Below are 19,909 nucleotides of genomic sequence, written 5' to 3'. Positions count from 1 at the left end.
GAAAGTGTCAATAATATCACAGAAAATAAATGTAGGAATGTCATTGACCTTTAAGATTGTCACTTCCATGGGTTGTTCTGACCTTGTAATCTTCTCAGCAATAAACCTTTGAAGAGTTATAAGGAAAGAAAAAAGGTAATGTACATTCACTAGTCATGATCTTTTGTAAGTCTATAGTAAACTCTTTGTCAACCAGTTTATATCAATACTAAGTCAAGATATGCATATTTCTGTCTTGTTATTGTAATTTAAGCTTAACTACACCTTTTTTACAGACCCATGAAAAACAGTGTCGTGGAGATGTTCCGTCATCTCCGGCTGTCCCCTCACCTGAGCCTGACCTTATAGATGATGAGCCTGAGCCAGCTGGCCAAGTAAGGATCATATTCAACTTTCATCTTTTCATCATAACTTTGTTTCTTAACCTGTGACTTAATTTAATTATTTAATGTATAAAAATATTCATCACCATCTTCATCATTGTTTCATGGGCGTTTCCCACTCTTGCTTGAATTACCATGATTACATGACGGCAGTTCTCCATGTTACGCAATCTCATACAGCTTCTTGTTGGATTCTTAACTCAAATTTCTCTCTTACAGCCTCTCATGTCATTGTTGACCTGTCCCTGGCTATCTTGCCACAAGGATCAGGAAAGTGTTAAACATTGTATTGATTAAATGTTGCAGAGTAAAATGGAGGCAACAAATCTCAAAGGAGAATGGCAAAAGGATTTGAATTTTGCTAAAGTTCAATATTCTAGTAACTTAGAACATTAAACACTAATAATAACTGTAATAATAATAATACTGTAATAATAATTCATAGGTCTAGGTCGCATTTCTCACTTTTGATGTTTTTTTCATTCTTGTATTTCTTTATTATTATTATTATTTTATTACAGTATTATTGTTATTATTATTATTATTAATTTTATTATTATATTTTATTATTACTATTATTATTATTGTTAACATTATTATTTTATTTTGGTGTACAGTATTTTAATTACAAATCTTATTTACTATGAATAATTATTATTACTCTATTATAATTATTATTACTATTACATTTCCGCCCACCAGGCCCCGATGTGAGTCAGTGATTTATGCCCGGGTGGGCTAATCCCGGCCAAAAAATAAAAAATAAAAAATTTCGGTTTTTAGAGCTTTTCGGTTTTCGGAATTTCGGATAAAGGTTTGTCAACCTGTAATAAAATATTTGGAAGAAAAAATATCCTAACACAAAAAAATTGCTAAATCCAAAGGTTCGGTAGTTTCCTGAACAGTATTTGTGTGGAAATGCATTATTGTATTTTATTTATTTTTTTTTTTTTTTTTTGTTCTCCCAGGTACCGTTCCTTTCATACTTCAACCTTCAGCCAGCCAAACACACTGGTGTGGAGCCATATATGTCCCCAAGAAAGAGGAGCACTTCTAGCCCTCCCAGAAAAATCCCCGGGCCAATGTACCCACGCTATGATTCTATAGCCATCAGTTCTCCCCTAGGAAGGTAAGAGTGTGGGTCAAAAGTAACTTTTAGGTGTGTGTATTTAGATATAAAAATTTAATTACACTTGTAAATACAGTACAGTATAACCAAATATGAAATTTTTATCACATAATATTATTAATTTTTACACTTCAAAAGATTAGCACATATTTCTCTAGTATGGTGCACAGCCTCATAGTCATTGTCATACTTTAGTGATTCACTTCATTGGTAGTCACTTAGTATTTGGAATACTGTACTCTAATATTAAATTTACCTTGAGCTGTTCACTTTAGTACTTAGACACTTGGAACTGAAATTGTGTAGTTGAATAATCAAGAGTTGGCAAGGTACTGCACATGCTGCCTTGGTCTAGGTTAGAAAGTGGTACACAAGGCTGTTCTTTCATGAGCCCAGATACAGTAGAAAGTCCATATAACACGAGATATGTTCCAAGAGGGGTCGCTTTAAACCGAATTTGCACTAAATCGAAGTGTTGTTTCAATGGAATAATTTAGTTTGGTACATGAGAGAAACAAAATACTAAAAAGACTAAGGGTCTACCCAGATGTACCTCAGTCCATCTCCTAGAATAAACAAAGCATTGTTTTTTGAAGTATTATATTAAAACAAACTCATAAATCAACACAGCTAAAATTATGGGACTTGAAATGGTCTGTTTAATAGCGATCAGCTGATGTGAAGATTGGGGGGGGTGATATGTTTGATAGTTGATGCCAAGGTCTAGTGATTATTTATTTATCTGTCCTTAAGATTGACCAAGTTTTTCTCTTATAAAATGTCACTGAACTGACATGTTCTAATTAATTTTATTACAAAGGGCTAAAATTTTTATCTCTTGTGCAAAATATGTGACGTTTATATTCAAATTATTCACTGTCTTGCAGGGATTCTAACAATGCAAATTATATTCTCCTAACTGTACTCTGTGATATTATATAAGATAAAAACTAAGCATATAACCACCAAACCCTGGCTGGGAAGATGGGGGAGAGGGAGGGAGGGGAGGGAAGTGACAGTAACATGTTTGAGTTGTGCCAAGGTCTAGTGAAGTATTTATTTGTTTATTTAAGTCCTTTAGATCAAGTTTTTGTTTTTTTATTATAAAATGTCACAGAAGTGACCGGGGAGAATATAATTTACGTTGCTGGAATTCTTATAAGATAGTGATTAATTTGAATATAATCATGCTATAGTTTGCACTCGACAAAAATTTAGCAATCATTTAGTACATTATTTTGAGTACATGTACAGTACAGCTTTGCCCTTCGGACAGTGTAGTGTGCCCAGAGAAACATTAGGCGAAAATTTTAAAATATGATGCGCCAGATTGACTCGTGCAAAATAGGAAAGATTCGCTTTAAATTGAAACATTGTCCTTAATTGTGAATATCGCTTTAAATCAATAATCTTAAATTTAATCGCTTTAAATCGACGTTCTACTGTATTCACTCATTGTTTGTGAAATTTTATTTTTAGGTTTTCAGAAATTATGGTAGATTCTTGGGACCCATAGAAATTTTATTATGAAATAATCCTTTTACATCAAAATTTAGACATAAGTATGCAAGAAATTATATATCAATAGTACAGTAAATCCTCTCAATAAAGGAGTTCTCAATAAAGGATATGTAAGTATTACCAATAAGTGAAGACTTTTTATCCAGTATAATTAGTGGACTCTGCTGGGAAGATCTAGTTATGAGAAAATTGTCCACTGTTAACCACATGGTACGTATTAGGACTTACAGACTCAGCGCACCTGAGCATCCCTGATGAATACTGTACTGGCCTCTTGGTTCCAAACATTTGGGATCCCTGGTACTCAACTGTATTGGATGCTCATTTTGAGGGTTGGGAATGATTTGTGAAAATTGTATTGTGTTTAGGGAATCCTCCCAATAAGGGACAGAAATTTGTCTTGCTTTGGGGAGAGGTTACTTTATTTGTTTTTCTTTACAGATTTTTGTTTGCTAATTCTAAATTCCGTAACAAATATCAAGCATCACAGCATTATGTGATGAGATATGAACGCCACCTCCATGCTACCCGACACACCGATGTAAATTCCGGTAGAGAAAGGTAAATAGTTCTGTGCAGTGTTACTGGTCGTTTTGATTAATTTTAACTTAATTGTTAACATTTTTAATTTCAACCAAAGCCTCCTTGACAAAAAATTTGCAATTGGGGCAACATGTGAAAAGTAAATTAATTTTTATACTGCAAGTTCTTTTCACATTCAGTACAGTACAAGGGTACCTTTATATTCAGGTAAAACTTGTTCATACTGTTCTTTAGTTTAAACTACATAAAGATTCTTTCATTACCCATGTGCATTGTTTCTTGTAATACTTGTATAATCCCATGAGCCTTTATCACACAATGTACCGGTACTTCATATATATGGATTGAATGTGCCAGTAAATATGAAAGTGAGTGATGAAGCATAGATTAAGAGAGTGAATGAAAGTAATACTACTGTATATGCATTGAGAAATGTATGGAGAGAGAGGGGGGGTGTCAAAGTAGGCAAATATGGAGACAGGAGGATTCATTTAGTTAACAGTATTATATGGGTGAAGCATGGGCTCTGGCTGCAGGAACAAATAATTAAGAAGGTTACAAAATTTATGTGAGATAAATAGAAAGCAGAGAATAAGTTATACTGTACATACCAGGCTGTGCAGATTAGCATGTCCAGACTAGGGGGCTGGGCAAGTGATTTTTCATGTCTGTATGCCTGGCACTTGCCTGGCTTCCATTACTGCGCCAATGTGAGCTGTATTGTGTAATAAGTTAATTGTAGAGAAAATGGGGAGTAAAAAGGGTAGAGTGAGAGTTGTGTTTAAGGGTCTGTACCCAGACGAAAATGGGATGCAGGAGGTTGAAGGAAAGGTGTACATCCCGTATATTGTGGCCATTAAGACAACTTTTGAAGCTCTAATTATTTTATTCAAAACTAAGGGGTCGTCCTATGCAACAGGTATAAAATGTCAACCTCTAAGTACGCTCCACCACTAGCACCAGATTTTCACTTTACCTTACTGATAGGTCTCATTCTCGTAATTTCCAGCACTCGCAAACAAATTTTACCTAACTAGCATTTTTTCCAAAAGGGTAACTGTTACTGAACAAATATTACTAAGGACAGTTACTTTAAATATTTGTTGTTAAAATGTTTAAAAATGCAAATACGGTATATTCATGTAATGCACCTGGATCTTGTAGATGTTTACATGAATGTGGTGTAAAGTTGTAAACAATACAGGCACCTGGGAACAGCTGGCTGGCCTGCGGCTGCTTGGCCAGTGTTGCCATCGCTCCCAGTGATTCGGAGGCAGAGTCAGCAGACCCATATGATGGATGAGCTCTTTTTTTTTTTTTGCTTGATAATGATGAGCCAGAATTAGAAAGATTTTGAAACTTGGATGGTTTATATTGATGTTAACTTAACTTTTAAGAAACTTTTATTTTGTATTGTATTAGTTATAAATAAAATAATATTTTAATAATTTACCAGAGACTGTAGAGTTTGTTCGCCTGTTACTGTATACTGCCAACACAGTGTACTACCATTAATAATACAAAGTACTGTTAATTGAATGGTTTATTTTGTGTTGTTTTAGGTGAAATAAGATAACCTTTTTTTTTTTTATCATGTACCAAGAGTCTGTTTGCTTGTTGTCGTATACTGTTAGTACAGTACTACCATATATTGTCACTATAATGTACAAAATCTTTGCTTATCATGTAACATAATTATATACAGAGGTCCCTCGATTAACGAACGGTTCAATTAACGAAATTTCGGTTAACGAATTAGCTCCCATAAGGACTTTCAGTTCTATTTTTTATATTAAAATTAATGGTCATTCTAAAATTTAGTTAACATGGATAATATACAGTGCAGAAATTATTATGAAACACGAAGAAGGCATTTGAACCAATGCACTCTAAAGAATATGGCATGTCATCATTTACTGCCTCTGCAATCAGCTGTTTGATATGTAAACAAAGCTGCCAGGAATATGACGTCACACCTCAAAGTAAGTTAAAATACAGTATTCTATTGTTTTTTTATTTATTATATAGTACAGTACTGTATTTAGTTTATATTTAATGTTTTGTTAATTCTATTACCGTTATACAGTACTTTGTATGTATACTTTTTCTGTGAGTTGGAACCAATTACCCAATATCTCATTGAAATAATAGATTCAGCTAACGAAATTTTCGGTTAACAACCGACTCTGTGGAACCAATTGTGTTCGTTAATCGGGGGTCCACTGTAGTTTGAATTTTTTACAAGTCAATATATCGAGTATTTAATAATAAACTATCAGTACAGTACAAGTAAATTGTCATTACTCACGTAGTGTATCTTAAATATTTTTACACTGATAGGAACTGTGTTGTTCTGATTTGTTTACACTACATTTGTGTGTCCTAGTAACATTTGTTTGTAAGAAAACCGTAGTTAACACCAAGAGGTATTTTAACATTTTCAAAATACTACAGTTAGGTAAAAGTGTTTGTGAGTGCTGTTAAAAAGTAAATGTTGGCAAGTTTAGCTGACATCGAGGACGTAGCTTTCAAATTGCAGCTTTGGGGGCTGACTTAACAGCCAGGTATAGGCCTAGATCAACAATTTCAGTTGAAATAATTAAGGTCATCTTATACGCCAGGTTGACTTATAGGCCACAATATATGGTATTTATATATTTTGTTAAGCACTTAGCACTTGTTGTTGGTCTTGGCATCCATCATGACATTTTTGAGATTAACAGTGTTTAATAACCAACAGATGCAATAATCGATGGATTGTTGTATGGCGGGACAGAAAGGAGGAACAGCCATGGGTGCACCTCTACTGCTTTACTAGTGGACAGAGGCAAGAGCGTAGGATCACCATTAACACAGGTACAAACTGAAAGATTCGTCATCAAGCATGTGGGTGACATTTTGATATAATTATATTTACAGGGGGTCCCTGGATTACGAACAGGTTCTGTTCCTGAGGACGTTCTTAAGTCGGATTTGTACGTAAGTCGGAAGACATGTTAAGTGCATACCGTACTTACAGAACAATATTTAAAATCCCAATATATCATAGCCTAATTCCTTATATACTGTACATCTAAAATCACTTAATTTAAGACAAAAGAAGAAATGAAATGACACAGTAAATGAAAGTAAAAAATAAGTCATCAGGTAAATAAAATACTGTAAATTTCAAGTTTAACCCCGTTTGTATCGGCGTTCGTTCGTAAGTTGGACGTTCGTAAGTCGGGGACCCCTTTATTCCTAGAAAAATACCCCCAGAAAATGGGAAGTGCATATGACTGCAGTCAAACACCTGCAGGGAGACTTGGCATACATCTTGACACTTTCCATTTTATACACCCATTGGAAATGGACTTACAGTATTGTGGTGTGCATTTCTCGGAAAGTTGAGAGTAAATTTTTCATTACCAGAAGTAAAATTCATAAATGAATACAGGTATACTCTGTACATATTTTGATGAACTTTCCTATAAACATAAATTGTCATAGGACAAAGTACAGAATGGTGAACTCAAGTCTTATTAAAAGTTCCAGGTCGTATATGGTCATAACAGTACTCATGTTGACTGTTGTGGAAAATTTTATAAAGTTAATGAATGATGCCTGTATCCAGTTACCAAAGGGCTTTTTTTTTATGCATTAGGTCACTACTGTTCATGTATTCTTATTTTGTACTCCTATTATTTTCTCCACAATCACTATAACAGTACTGTATTTTATCTTACATTTTCAAGGAAAAGTACTGAATTTTTTTTTTTTTTTAATAATTCATAGTTGTGAAAACGTTTTTTAATTTATGATCTTGAATATACAGTAGCTACACGAAATCATGAAAGAAAAACAGACTAATTGTTGAATCTTTGTGTGGAAAAATTGGATGCAATTATTAATTACTGTAATACAAAACGAAATATCAAAACCCAATTTAAGAAATAAATCATTAGACAGTATTTCTGCTCCTACACAGTAGAGATGATGGTAGAAACTGCTGTTTGAAATGTTGTTACTTATAATTATAACTGTTTTACAAGTATATAAGTATATAAGTAAGAATACAGATTTAAGCCAAAACTGTAGGTGTGGTAATTCTCTCGTGTTGTTAGTTAGGTCCCTTAACTTGGATAAAAATGAAAAGTACATTTGTAAAAATCAGTATAAGATATACAGTACCGGTAGTTGGTACTAGAGTACAGGATGTACAGTACTGTAGTTGTAATTAGAATATTATTGTACAGTCCAATTTTTGGAGATTATTTGGTGACTTGATGGCAGTTGCAGGTGGCAGTGCTGTGGCTCTTAGTTTTTAAAAGCAAGGTCTTGCTTCTTTTTTCTTTTCTATTTTCAGGACTAAACCGGGGAAGCAGACGACTAATGAGACTTTGTCGGCCAGTGAAGATCGTATTAAAACGACTAAAGAAAAGCCCAGACAATAGATTAAAGCAGGTGGAAGAATCAACAGCTCCTTGTATTGACTTAACTGTAGAGAACCAGATGGACCATAGATGGACACTTGATGGATATTCCAATTTGCCTGTAAATAACCGCTTGCCTGATTCTAGAGCACAGTTGTACACAAATGAAAGCTATGAAGCATCATCATCTGGAAGAGCTGTTGGCACAACACAGTGGTTGCATGGTATTCAGCCTTTGTGTGGTCCTGGTGGAAGTGGAATTTTATCTCCTGGAGGAATGTTTAATAGTAGTCTCACCCCTAAGCACATTGATCAGTTGGGCATACACGAACTAAATCCAAATGCCACGTTTCAACAGAATTCTTTGAAAATGATTCCTTTGCCCTCTCCAAGGAACCAGCCTTTATTAACAAGTGAGCAAATTATTTTGCAGTCTATTCTCAGTCAGAAAGCACAGATGCAGAAGGTGGCTAGTAACAATGTAATGAGTCAGTCATTAATCTATCCTGTTGAAGGAACAGGTGTTCCTATGAAACTGAAAGATTCTTCCCCTGCAGACATATCCATAATTCCATTAAATTCCATTGCTTTGCATAACTCAAGCAATAAGCAATTAAATAGTGATAAATTGAAGCCATTGTCAAGAAGAAAATATGGTATTTGTGATCAACAATCTAGTGTTCAGGGATTTACAGTAAGTGAACAGAGTAGTAATAACTCAAGAGTAGGTGTACCAGTTCCCAATGAAGCTCTGCTTAGGTCTCCAGGTTACCACCGTGGTCAAAACAAGCAAATCACATCAACCCATAGTGAAAGTTTGCCAAAGGGCAACCAAAATATTTATTCCCACATAGTGCCTGACGTGTCAGAGAGGAACAGTAACTCGGTGCCAATAAACAACACCAATGTTTCTCTCTCCAATGTCTCACATACCAAAACAATCTCTTGTATTGAAATAATTGATCTCTCTAGTGATGATGATGATGTTGTTCGGGCTCGCGGACAGAGTGAAGCAGACAATGCCCCACAGCAATTGGATGGTCTAGCATGCTATCCACATACTGGTGCTAAAGTGCCAGATTCTTCTGACTATTCCTTGCCAAAAAATGGGAATAGCCATTGGTCGTCAAAACAAAAGTCCCACTGTGGAGCCGGACGCGTAGGGGACTTGGCGACCAATGGCCAGCCGCCGAACGTCCCGCCCAATATAGCAACATTGCCCGTCCCACATGTTTTGTTCCTACCCAACAACACCGTTTCACCATCAGCCAGCCAAGGCCCTGAAACCAAAGGTAATAGCCGTAAACGGAAAAGTCAAGAGCCTCAGTGTGGTGGTGGAAAGACCTTAATATTAGACATTTCAAATACAAGGGTGAATGTCTCTTCAAATGGGAGTGTCAGACATGTGCCTCTACCCTCCAGAGGGTGTACTCGTATATCTCCTGAGGAAGACGACCAAGTTGTTGTCATCCCAAAGGAGATCATTCCTGTTACCCAAGAAGAATTAAGCACTGCTCATGTAAATGCTGTGCCCTTAACTGAAGCCAATTTTCACAGGGTATCAAATCAGAATGGTGCCTTTGGAAACAAAAAGTATGCCCATGAAAACTCAAAAATGTTTAGAGTGGATAAAGACATTAGTTTTAAATCTCCATTTCATATAGCTGAAGATAACTCCTTTAATATTATATCAATTAAGGAAAGACAAATGAAGTGTAAGAAGACTGAGGAAACTATGACTCCAGAGAAGGGGATGATGATTAATCCAAATAAACATTTCCCTGTGATTGGAACTCCAGTTGGTGGACTAATAAATAGCATAGTGAATACTGTTAGCAAGGGTGTTGAATTTTTTAAGTCTTTGGTGGGAACTGAAGGAAATGGTGATTGTAGGCATTATTCTAATGGCAAAATCTCTGAAAGTGAGAATTCTTTACTTAAGCTACATAGAGAACAGTCCATTTTAGGAAAATCTGTAAAAAAAAAGGATAATGATAGACTGGAGGCCGAAGGTGTTACATTCAGTGCATGTTTGTTTAGAGAGAAAAGAAGCCCTTTGGAAGTGAGGAAACTTCTTCATGACGAGTGCCGGGAACTTAAGTGTAAAGGGCTGGGAGAACTGAGACAACTAGATTTGCAGGATACTAGATTAACCAGAAGATCTGTTGAAAGATATACTCCCAGCAGAGCACGAAGAAAAAATATTTGCGTGTTAGAAAATCGTGAAGATTTAAATCCCCTAAGTAAATATGAAATAAAACCTGTAAATATGTCTAAAATGAGTGCCACTGATAGTTGTAATTTAGGAACTATACCAGAGTCAAACAAAGTTACTACTGCTAACATTCATCACTTGGGCCCTTCATCAATATCAAGAGAGGGTACTTCTGGTTGCACAGACGAAAATGGGAATTCTGCCTCATACATGAAGCTTGGTGTGGAATCAAATGATAATTGTCCAATTGGTACAGTCACAAGAGAGTTAAAATTTGAAGAATTTTCAGAAAACAAAAAAATTTACAGTGGGACTAAAGCTAGTGAATGTATTCTTCATGGAAAGGAACGTTCACAATCAAATGATGGAAGAACACTTGTAGAAACATATAATAGTAAGCCTGTGAAAAAGTTAGTGCCGAGTGTATCATTTTTAAGAAGTAAGGTAGTTTTTTATAAAAAATCTAGTATTACTGCAGGAGGCCTAAAGAATATATCAAGAGGAGGGAGAAAAAGATTTAGCATTAGTAAAAGAGAACTTTTAAATCTTGCCACAGATGAATGGAAGGAAATGCGTAAAAGAGGATTTCACCCGGTTAAGAACATGAGACCTGTTTTGAATAAGGTGATCCACACAGAAAACCATATTCCTCAAACAGATAGATTATCAACAAGTGTCGCCACTTTACTCAATATGTATGGGGTAGAGGAGCCAAAAAAGAAATATAAGAAAATGAGTAAAGAAAAGAAAGTCTCGAAAGAAATTAGAGCACTTGTCCAAGATGAATGGAAGGAAATGAGTCGGATGGGTTTTCGTCTTTCCGAGTTACCAGAGATTAGAAGAGCAATGTTGAGAAGTACACAATATGATAAAGTTAATTCTCCTAAGGGAGATGAAGTGGGTGTTTCTCCTACAGTCCATTCTGATGCAAGGCTGGAGTTTATGGGCAAAACAGCAGAAGAGTGTGGTGCTCTGCAGGCACAAACTCCCAATCCAGAAGATCCAAGAAAAGATAAACACTTCATTGAAATAGGAAAAATCATAACATCTGACTCAGGAACCTCTGAGTCATTGGTTTTAAACACTGTAAAAACATGTACAGGAGAGAGTAATGTAACTATTAAAGATGGTGTAGTTAGTGAAATACCATCAGAATCAGTTGCAAGAACAGGAGCTGGAAGTAAAAAGAAAAGATATCCATCTCTCATCAGAGAGCTGTGCAACCTAGGGAGGGATGAGTATAAAGAACTACGTGGAACAGGCTTCCATCCAGCAGATTTAGTCGGTTCAGAAAAAGTGAAATATCTTAATGCCAGTTCCGATGAAGAAGATGATCCTTCATACTTTTCAAAAACTGAATCACCAATCGAAAAGCATGAGCCTTACATGAGAGAGCGAGAAAAAAAGAAAGTATCCTTGAAAATAAGTCGCGAACTTTCTGGTCTTTTAAGTGATGAATGTAAGGAACTGAAGGACTTAAGGGGGTCATTAAAAAAATTTAAATCTTATAATAGTAAACAAAGGGTCAAAGGAGAGGCTAGGACACAGACTGGTTATAGAAAACTAAGAGCTATAAGAAGTGTTTTACCAACAACTTCTTTACATACCTCTTCAGCTGTCATATCTGAATCTGGTGTCGCAGGTAACTCTACCAAAAAACGTATGTGGTGTCAGACAAGAAGCACACGGTCCCAGGTTAATCATGTTCTTAGTAATATTGAAGTGTTCACGCCTCGAAGTTCACACCGACAAATTTTACGATCAGAAACAGCCATGTGTGTGCTAAATTACCATATACCAAACATAAACTAAGTATTTAGTTTTTTAATGGAGAAGGTTTTTACTCTATCAGGGTTCATTTAGACTTTCTTTTCCTAAGTCTTTCATTCAAACTGTATTGTGATATGACATCAAAATTTTAAGATCCCGTGAATATCTTGGATGTTATTGAGAAAGTTTTTTGTCAGTGTTGTACAGTTAATAATTATCCTAAATACCTGAAACACATCAGGACTTTCCACTGGACCTTGAAAGTTGTGTAATTGAACTTCCATAAAACTTGCCCACTGATTCATCTTCTGTAAACTTTGGCAATTATTATGTACGCTACAATAAGTAAAGTTAAGTGCTGTACAATCTGAAAAGAATTACTGTACTGTAGTTAGTTGAAGTAAATTTTTATATAAATAATATTTATAGTTTGAAAATGCAAGTTTCTTTCGTCTCTCTTTTAACCAAGTACTGTAGTAACAAAAAATAACTAAGACCAACATTGGCAGTGACTGAGCATGTCAGTCACTAAATCAATTGAAGACGAAATTTTCATATTTCAAGTATTTACTAAATGATACACAGTACATCAGACATAATTTTCTCAAACATCATTGAACTCTGTTGAGGAGTATTTTCTCCTCAAGGGTCAAGCAATGCCAGGCAGCAAATTGTTACATAACTTCAGTATATTTGTAAAAAATTTTGTATCTATTAGGAATCCAAGTTCTTCAGATTGTAAACAACATTTCAGTATTGTCATTTAGCATGAATAATGTGGGAATGTATTTATTGGCAGTATTGATATTGGATATATGTAAGTATTGACTTATATTATGGGCCGTCAGTTGATTGTTTGAAGGGGAAGTCAATGTATTTCACAAATACAGAAAACAAGAGCAACTTGACTCTATTTGGGTTGAGTCACATAGTACATTATGCAGTGTGATTTGTTTATCATGTAAATAGATACAGGGTACATACAATATTTACATACAATATTTAATGTGCTGATGTCAAATGTCATCAAGTTGTTGGACATGTTGGGTTTGTTTACATGATGATAAAACATTTTTATAGTAAATTAATAGGTATTCAGTTACTTTCTCTTTGTTGACAAAAGTATATAATTTACTGGAAAATGTTAAGAAGTTGTGTTTTATTGTACAGGATTGCTTTTTCGTCGACGAGACAAATGTTTTTAGCTGCTGTTAGAAGCGAGTCAGTGACTTTGAGCAAGGATGACGCCTCACTCAAATTTTCTGTTTTAGCAATACTGCATACAATATGCATTTTATTACTTGACTACTCTATACAGGTATATGGGTTCATTATCAGCAACCACTTATTTTTAAAACAAATATGGAGATTTTATGTTGTCATTAATACTGTTTGTTCTTGAGTTTAGATCTTTTAATTTATCTTCACTGCCGTCATTTGCTTTATGTTGGATTACTCATGTGGATCTTGATGGGAACATTCTATAAATTTTTTCCCAGTTCCTGTATGATACAGGTATTTAATATGATGGTTTTGGTAAAATTATTTTATCATACTGTGTATATACAGTTCATATACTGTACTGTGTGTGTGTGTATATATATATATATATATATATATATATATATATATATCACCAAAGTGAATGATTTGTATCTTTTTTTTTATCTCCATTTCCTTTCTTCAATCTTTCAGTTCTAGATGCCTCTTAATCTCAGTGTTACATAACTACAGTACAGACTTCATAAATTATCCTGGATGTAGGGTATCAAGGATTTAATTCTTCGTATATGAGGGACACTAAAGTAGTATTACAGTATGCCAACAGACAAACATCTAATAGTGGGTGTCTTCGTGTTATACAGTACAGAGTATTGTTCAAAGAGTACAGGAGGTATTTTCCTTTAATTTTCAGTGAGCGTGGTGAAATTTTATCATTAAACTATAATATAGTGAACATAAATCTCATTGAGTTGTTTAGTGGACATTGTAATTAATAAATAGATGTATTGACAGCATATAAAATGGGAACACACAATCATGTACACTGGACTAAAAAAAAAAACCTGGAAAGCCTGGGTATTGCAGTACAGTATTACACATTTAAAATCATAGAAAATGACACATCAAGCAGTGTGGGTTTTATGTACAAGTTGTAGAATTAATGCGAGTATTTTGCTGTTATTTCTTCTTTAAAGTACTGGAAAATTACCACAGAAGGTTGTAAAAGAATTGTGAAATTTAGTTGAGCAGAAATAATGTTATAGGTTGTCTTCTCATTACTTTTATTTATTATTCTTGCAAATAATGTCTTGTGTATCCTACCCTGTCACAGTGTTCTTTAATATTATGACTAGAGTTTGAAAATGTTACACACGCATCCACGGCATGTAATTTCCAATTAAGTGCCAGTCATTATACTTAACCTACGAACATTTTAAGTTCATCCATTGTCTTTTGCCACATATATCTCACTAGTATTATTATGATTATTAAAACTTTAATTGTCATAGTACTGTACAGTAGCTAAAACAACTATCTGTGCAGGTGGTGGTCGATATGCTCCAAAATGTTACGTGTGTCTGGTGACAGCCCTCATATACCAAAAATTATCGTCAATTGTCTCATATTGTTTCCCACAAAGTTTGCACAGGTAGTTGTTTTTAGCTCTTGTACATCCCTGTCTCTCAAATGTTTACTGCATATCTGCAACATACCAAACTATCAGGCTGTTATTGTCTAATTTAGTCAGAGCATAACCACACCTATGTGCCATTTGATATACTGTACTGTACAGTACTATACACTAAGGTCGGGATATATCACAAGATAGGGTCGAACGATGTTCGCTATATACTAAATCGCTATAAATAATTACATGTAATCAATGGGGAAAATAGGGTTAGGTTCTTGAGGGCCCCCCCCCCAAAAGTGACTAAACTTGACTTAATGAGTTCATATTCTTACTAACTAAAGCACCAATGAACACTAGACTCGGGAACAACAAGCTATTTGAATGTCAATATCAAGGAACACCAGACTCAGCAGCTGACGCACCACCCAGGGAACACCAGACTCGGCAGTAGACGCCACACTGCCTCCCTCACTTGAAAATCCCACGCTTACATAAACGAACACCAAAAATATTAGTTACAGTATTAAATCCTTTCCATTAAGCTTTCCATTATTTTCACTTCACTTTTCACATCTCTAGCAACCCATTTACACTCACCTTAGAGGTCATAATCTGCAGCAGAGTCGGCTACTTTCTCTTCACTCACTCAGAAAGACTTGAGCGGGCGAGCGTGAATACGCGAGTTAGCAGCCACAGTGGCGCCTCTGGTAAGCAAGTAATGCATTTGTTTGCCATGGCGGTACATTTGAAATACTTCCTGCCCGATTTCCCTCGCGAAATAAAAAAAAATTGTCACTATATACTGTAAAGGAAAATTTTGGTAGCCGCAATATAAAAAAATCATTATATAAAGTCGCGATATATCCCGACCATACTGTATTTAGGGTCCCTAACTGAAGCTCTGAAAACCCTTGAATCATCAACCTTTATGTTTGTCTCCAGCCATTTTGCATCTCTTTTTCTAGCTTTGCAACCAGTTAAGATATTGCATTAGACCTTGGTATGGTATGCCTTTCTGTCGTGATGTGAGAGTACGACCTACATGAAGTCCAGGACCACATGCTCCAGACCAATCATATATACAGTATTTGTCATTTGCAGATTTTATGCCTTGTGCTTTTTAATTTGTAGTGTGCATTAGGCCCATCTGATAAACGTGATAATTATCCAGAACTCGAGTTGCTAGCTATCGAATTATGCTTTATATTTTACGCTGCCATGCAATCACATTGTCACTTGCAAAATTACTCTTCATATTCAGCAGAAAGTTCCATCCCTTTAATAACATTTGGCAACATTTTTCTGTAGTATTGATCATGTACAGTTGAGGAATGTTCCACGTAAGACACTCGGCCACAAGTTCAAGCCTCTGAATGTGAGACCTGTGGTAGCGAAGCATTCAACAGACTCTTACCTATCTGGTAACTGTGTTATACCGTCATCCTATATAATTAGACTCGTGACACATACATCATCTATCCTTACTGTACGAAGGCAATACACATCATCTGCATACTATGTACCACACACCTCCAGCAAGTTTCCTAACCCGCCTCCATCTCTGGTCCTCCCTCTCCTGCCCGCCTCTCACACACCATTACCAGATAGTTGAGTGTCGAAGTTGTAGCTGGGTGTCTTAAGTGGAACATACCCCAACTGTACACCAAATTCATTACATGTCAAGGTCTTTTACTGTGTGTCTGATATAAAAGTCCCTAAACAATTTTTTTCATTGTCTAAAGTTCCCATCAGAAGTCTTATCTACTATGGTGCAATAAACAACTTGACAATATATTCCAGGCCGGATATCTTCACATTTTGTAGTAAGATGCTTTGTATAGTATTTCATAAAAGTGTTCATAAAGCTTGTAAAAGTTAATTGGAAGACCTGTTCAGATTTTTCCATTTAGGAGGATAGGTATCTTGACTCTTGATACATTTCTTTGTCATCCAGCACCTGTGTTTTGTAATCACTTTGCTGAGCTTAAGGTTTCTTCTCTTGTTTTATCACATCTACCCTAACCCCCTAACCTTTATAACCTATATAAAATATATATATATATATATATATATATATATATATATATATATATATATATATATATATATATATATATATATATATATATATATATAATATATATATATATATATATATATATATATATAATGATTCTTTGTATACACCAATCCACATTTTCTATTTCATGGTACAGTATTAAAATAACTAGTAAATGCTAAACAGACATATTATTATAGTTAATAATCATAATTATGTGAAAGTTGGAAAGGCAAAACAGTGCTGTAGTGAGTTTTTCAACTTATTTATATATACAGTACATGTAGTGTAATTCCCACCCAGTCCATTGATTTTCAATTTGTAAGCTGCCACACTGTTGCTCATTGAATTTAGTATCCTGTATAAATATTGTACATTACAGTATCCCCCTTCTACAATACAGAACTTTTGAACTGGAATAAAATTCTCCCAAGTAGTGTAACATATTTTTTTATGGCAAGGTTAAGAACACAATTAGGTAAGAAGGGTATTCAAGTTTGAATAACAGTAAATTACATGAAATTTAGTTTACAATAGTGTTACATATTAAATAGTAAAGCATTGTTTATAATTCCAACTAAAGTACAGTAACACGAAACAATGTTTTAGATGCCGTTGAAAAGCTACTGTTTTTGGGGGGTTGTTGTTGTTAAGACACAAAAACCTTTTCATCTGTACAGGTCTCTTTATTTATCACACACAGCAGCAGGCAAAGGAAAATTTTTAAGAAATGCTTTAAAAGGAACTTACCTATACTGTACTGATTTTCAAGTGCACTTTGTGTTCTTCCCAAGTGAGAGTAGAGACACTTACCAGTGAACATAATTTGTTTTGCACATGTAAGTAGAATGTTGATAGTTATACTTTCTGGCATATAACATAAATTCACATTAAAGGGTTTTATTCTGGCTATATAACCTTCATTTGGGTGAATAAACTCAGTTGTGTACTTGTGGCACCCATCCTACATGCCTTGCTAATCATTGTTATTTGTATCAGGAAGGATTGGTTAGTATATTGTATCATGTAAAAAGTTATTTTGAGGGTCTGAATTTTAGGGTGACACTTTGGGACCAAGGAATATTGTATCTTCAAGTTACAGGGTCTTTAAACCTCTCTCCATGGATTAGATAGGAACTACTTGAACAGTATAGTGTATACATACTGTAAAGGTTATGTCGATTTATTTTGTTTTGAAAAATGTACTACCAGTACTGATCACCATAATTAACATCAATGTCATGAGTGTACAACTTTCTCATAGATTTTCTAAACTTGCTGACTCTTTGGTGTGGAGATTTTCTAACTTAATAATATTATATCATTTGAAGAGACACTTTTAACATTTCTTGTGCTTCAGTGTTGTTTGCCGAATTTTTAGTTTACTGTACTGAATTTTTGGAACGGTCTTCAGCAACTAATGCTATACGATGTTGCTACCTTGTTTGTTGAATCTTTTATACCAAGCATACCAGCCATAACCTGCAGCCACATTTATTTGTGTAATTTAGTCAACTGTGGCATCAAATCTGCAGCTTTCAACTTTACCACTTGATGACAACCACATTTTCATGAACATTTCATTACTGTTTCCTAAAGCTGTCAAATTGCTCCATAAAATAACTACTGTACTTACCTCACAATGGATTGCTAAATTTAGGAAAACCTGTGCAAATTTTATGTACTATATTGACATCACATAGACAGTGCAGTACAAGTATTTTTTGTTTTGTTTTTAACTTGCAGAAAATCATCAAATTTCATCCATACACGTATAGTGTTGTGTACATGTGTTTAAACACCCATGTTAAAATAATTGAGTCAAGAATATTGTACAAGTATTTAATTTTGTATGATATTGAAAGGTCATATTGCAAAGCATTAAGTGGAGCCATGTTAACATTTCAGCATTTTTATTTATTGCTTCCAAAGGAATGAACTCTGATGTAGTATAAACACCTGATCAGGATGTTTTTATATGAAGGGGAAATTATGTTGAAATTTGTATATTATAAAGGGTTTCTACAAGACGAAACTTTAAAAGAGACAAGTCTAAGTACTTGAAGTTGTGTAGGAATGGACAAACAAACTGATTTCCTCAATTGTATAAAGGTAACACTGTACATAATATCTTATATTAAGACGTGCATAAGCATATACAGTATATATAAGCCTCTTTGATAAGTGCCACTTCTTTAGAAATAGTGTATGTATTGCACTAGGGCTGACATGAAGGTATACTTTACTGTATTTTGGGTACGTGAGAGAGAATGTTGACAACTGATAGCCCTAAAGTACCGTTAGATTCTTCACCGTGACAGCTTCTGCATTTCATTATATACAGTACTGTATAATTAGCAACTTTTTTATTGAAAAGCTGTCTCTCATCTGAAGTAACAACAATTCTATTTTTAGTTGGGAAAAGAACACGTCCAGTGTATATTGGGACTTGTCTAAACCATTGACACTAGATTCTTCATAAATTAATGCAGTATACAAGGTAAATTTTGTGCTTGTTACATCACAGTTGTCACATTTTGTAGTAGTAGGAATTGAGATGTTATCACTCAGTCCAGAAGTTTGTGAAATATTTGTATGCAAGTGTGCAAGAAGAAGGCCTTGATGGGATAAGTATTAGAGCATTTTATATTCTTTTTATTTTGTTAGGTACATATGACCTAATCCTAATTTATTAGGACCCTAAAACAAGCCTTCTTATATACTATGTTGCCTGTGAGAAGTGTCACAAAGGTGTGAATGAAGCTTTTAAAAGGTACAGTATATAAGTTAAATATTTAGTTGATTCCTTGTAAACATGATTGTTTTACTGCAATTTTTATAAGGCACATAATTATCTTATGTGTGGCAAGAAATTTTTGTTTATTATCTGTCTCCTGCTGTGCAGGAAACAGTATGCTAACTGGAAATCTTGAGCCATCATATCAAAGTGTAAAGACGACTAACATTCAGTGTAGACACATTACATGATGGGTGCACATACTGTATAACCATCTACTCTTTATTATCAGTTTTAGTGAGACGTTTGATGTTTGCCATCAAGCACTTGTAATTATGTATTCACACTTTTATTTATTGTACACTATATGTGTACTATATCATCACTAGTCGGAGAGCCACCCTCCCATAGAAATTATTTTCTTATAGTCTGTAATTATATCCTCTCTACCAGGTACCATTAATTAATCTAGCTTCTAAAATCAGTTCTTCCTTGATAGTGATGG

General features: G+C 34.7%; 1 protein-coding gene across 4 annotated transcripts in view; it reads left to right on the top strand.

Moving 5' to 3' along the window:
* The window catches only part of LOC121875105, a 119,618-nt gene extending 107,408 nt beyond the window's left edge, over positions 1 to 12,210 (top strand). For all 4 annotated transcript variants that reach the window (XM_042379462.1, XM_042379463.1, XM_042379465.1 and 1 more), the window contains 5 exons: positions 276 to 374; positions 1,352 to 1,512; positions 3,475 to 3,594; positions 6,317 to 6,432; positions 7,922 to 12,210. In XM_042379462.1, coding sequence (XP_042235396.1) covers positions 276 to 374; positions 1,352 to 1,512; positions 3,475 to 3,594; positions 6,317 to 6,432; positions 7,922 to 12,015 — 4,590 coding nt within the window. In that variant the 3' untranslated portion in view covers positions 12,016 to 12,210. The remainder of the gene's footprint in view (positions 1 to 275; positions 375 to 1,351; positions 1,513 to 3,474; positions 3,595 to 6,316; positions 6,433 to 7,921) is intronic.
* Positions 12,211 to 19,909: the final 7,699 nt, after the last annotated feature.

This window comes from Homarus americanus, unplaced genomic scaffold (assembly GCF_018991925.1).
Source record: "Homarus americanus isolate GMGI-L3 unplaced genomic scaffold, GMGI_Hamer_2.0 scaffold36970, whole genome shotgun sequence".
NCBI lineage: Eukaryota > Metazoa > Arthropoda > Malacostraca > Decapoda > Nephropidae > Homarus > Homarus americanus.
Note: the sequence above shows the minus strand (reverse complement) of the source record. Positions and strands in the feature narration are given on the sequence as shown.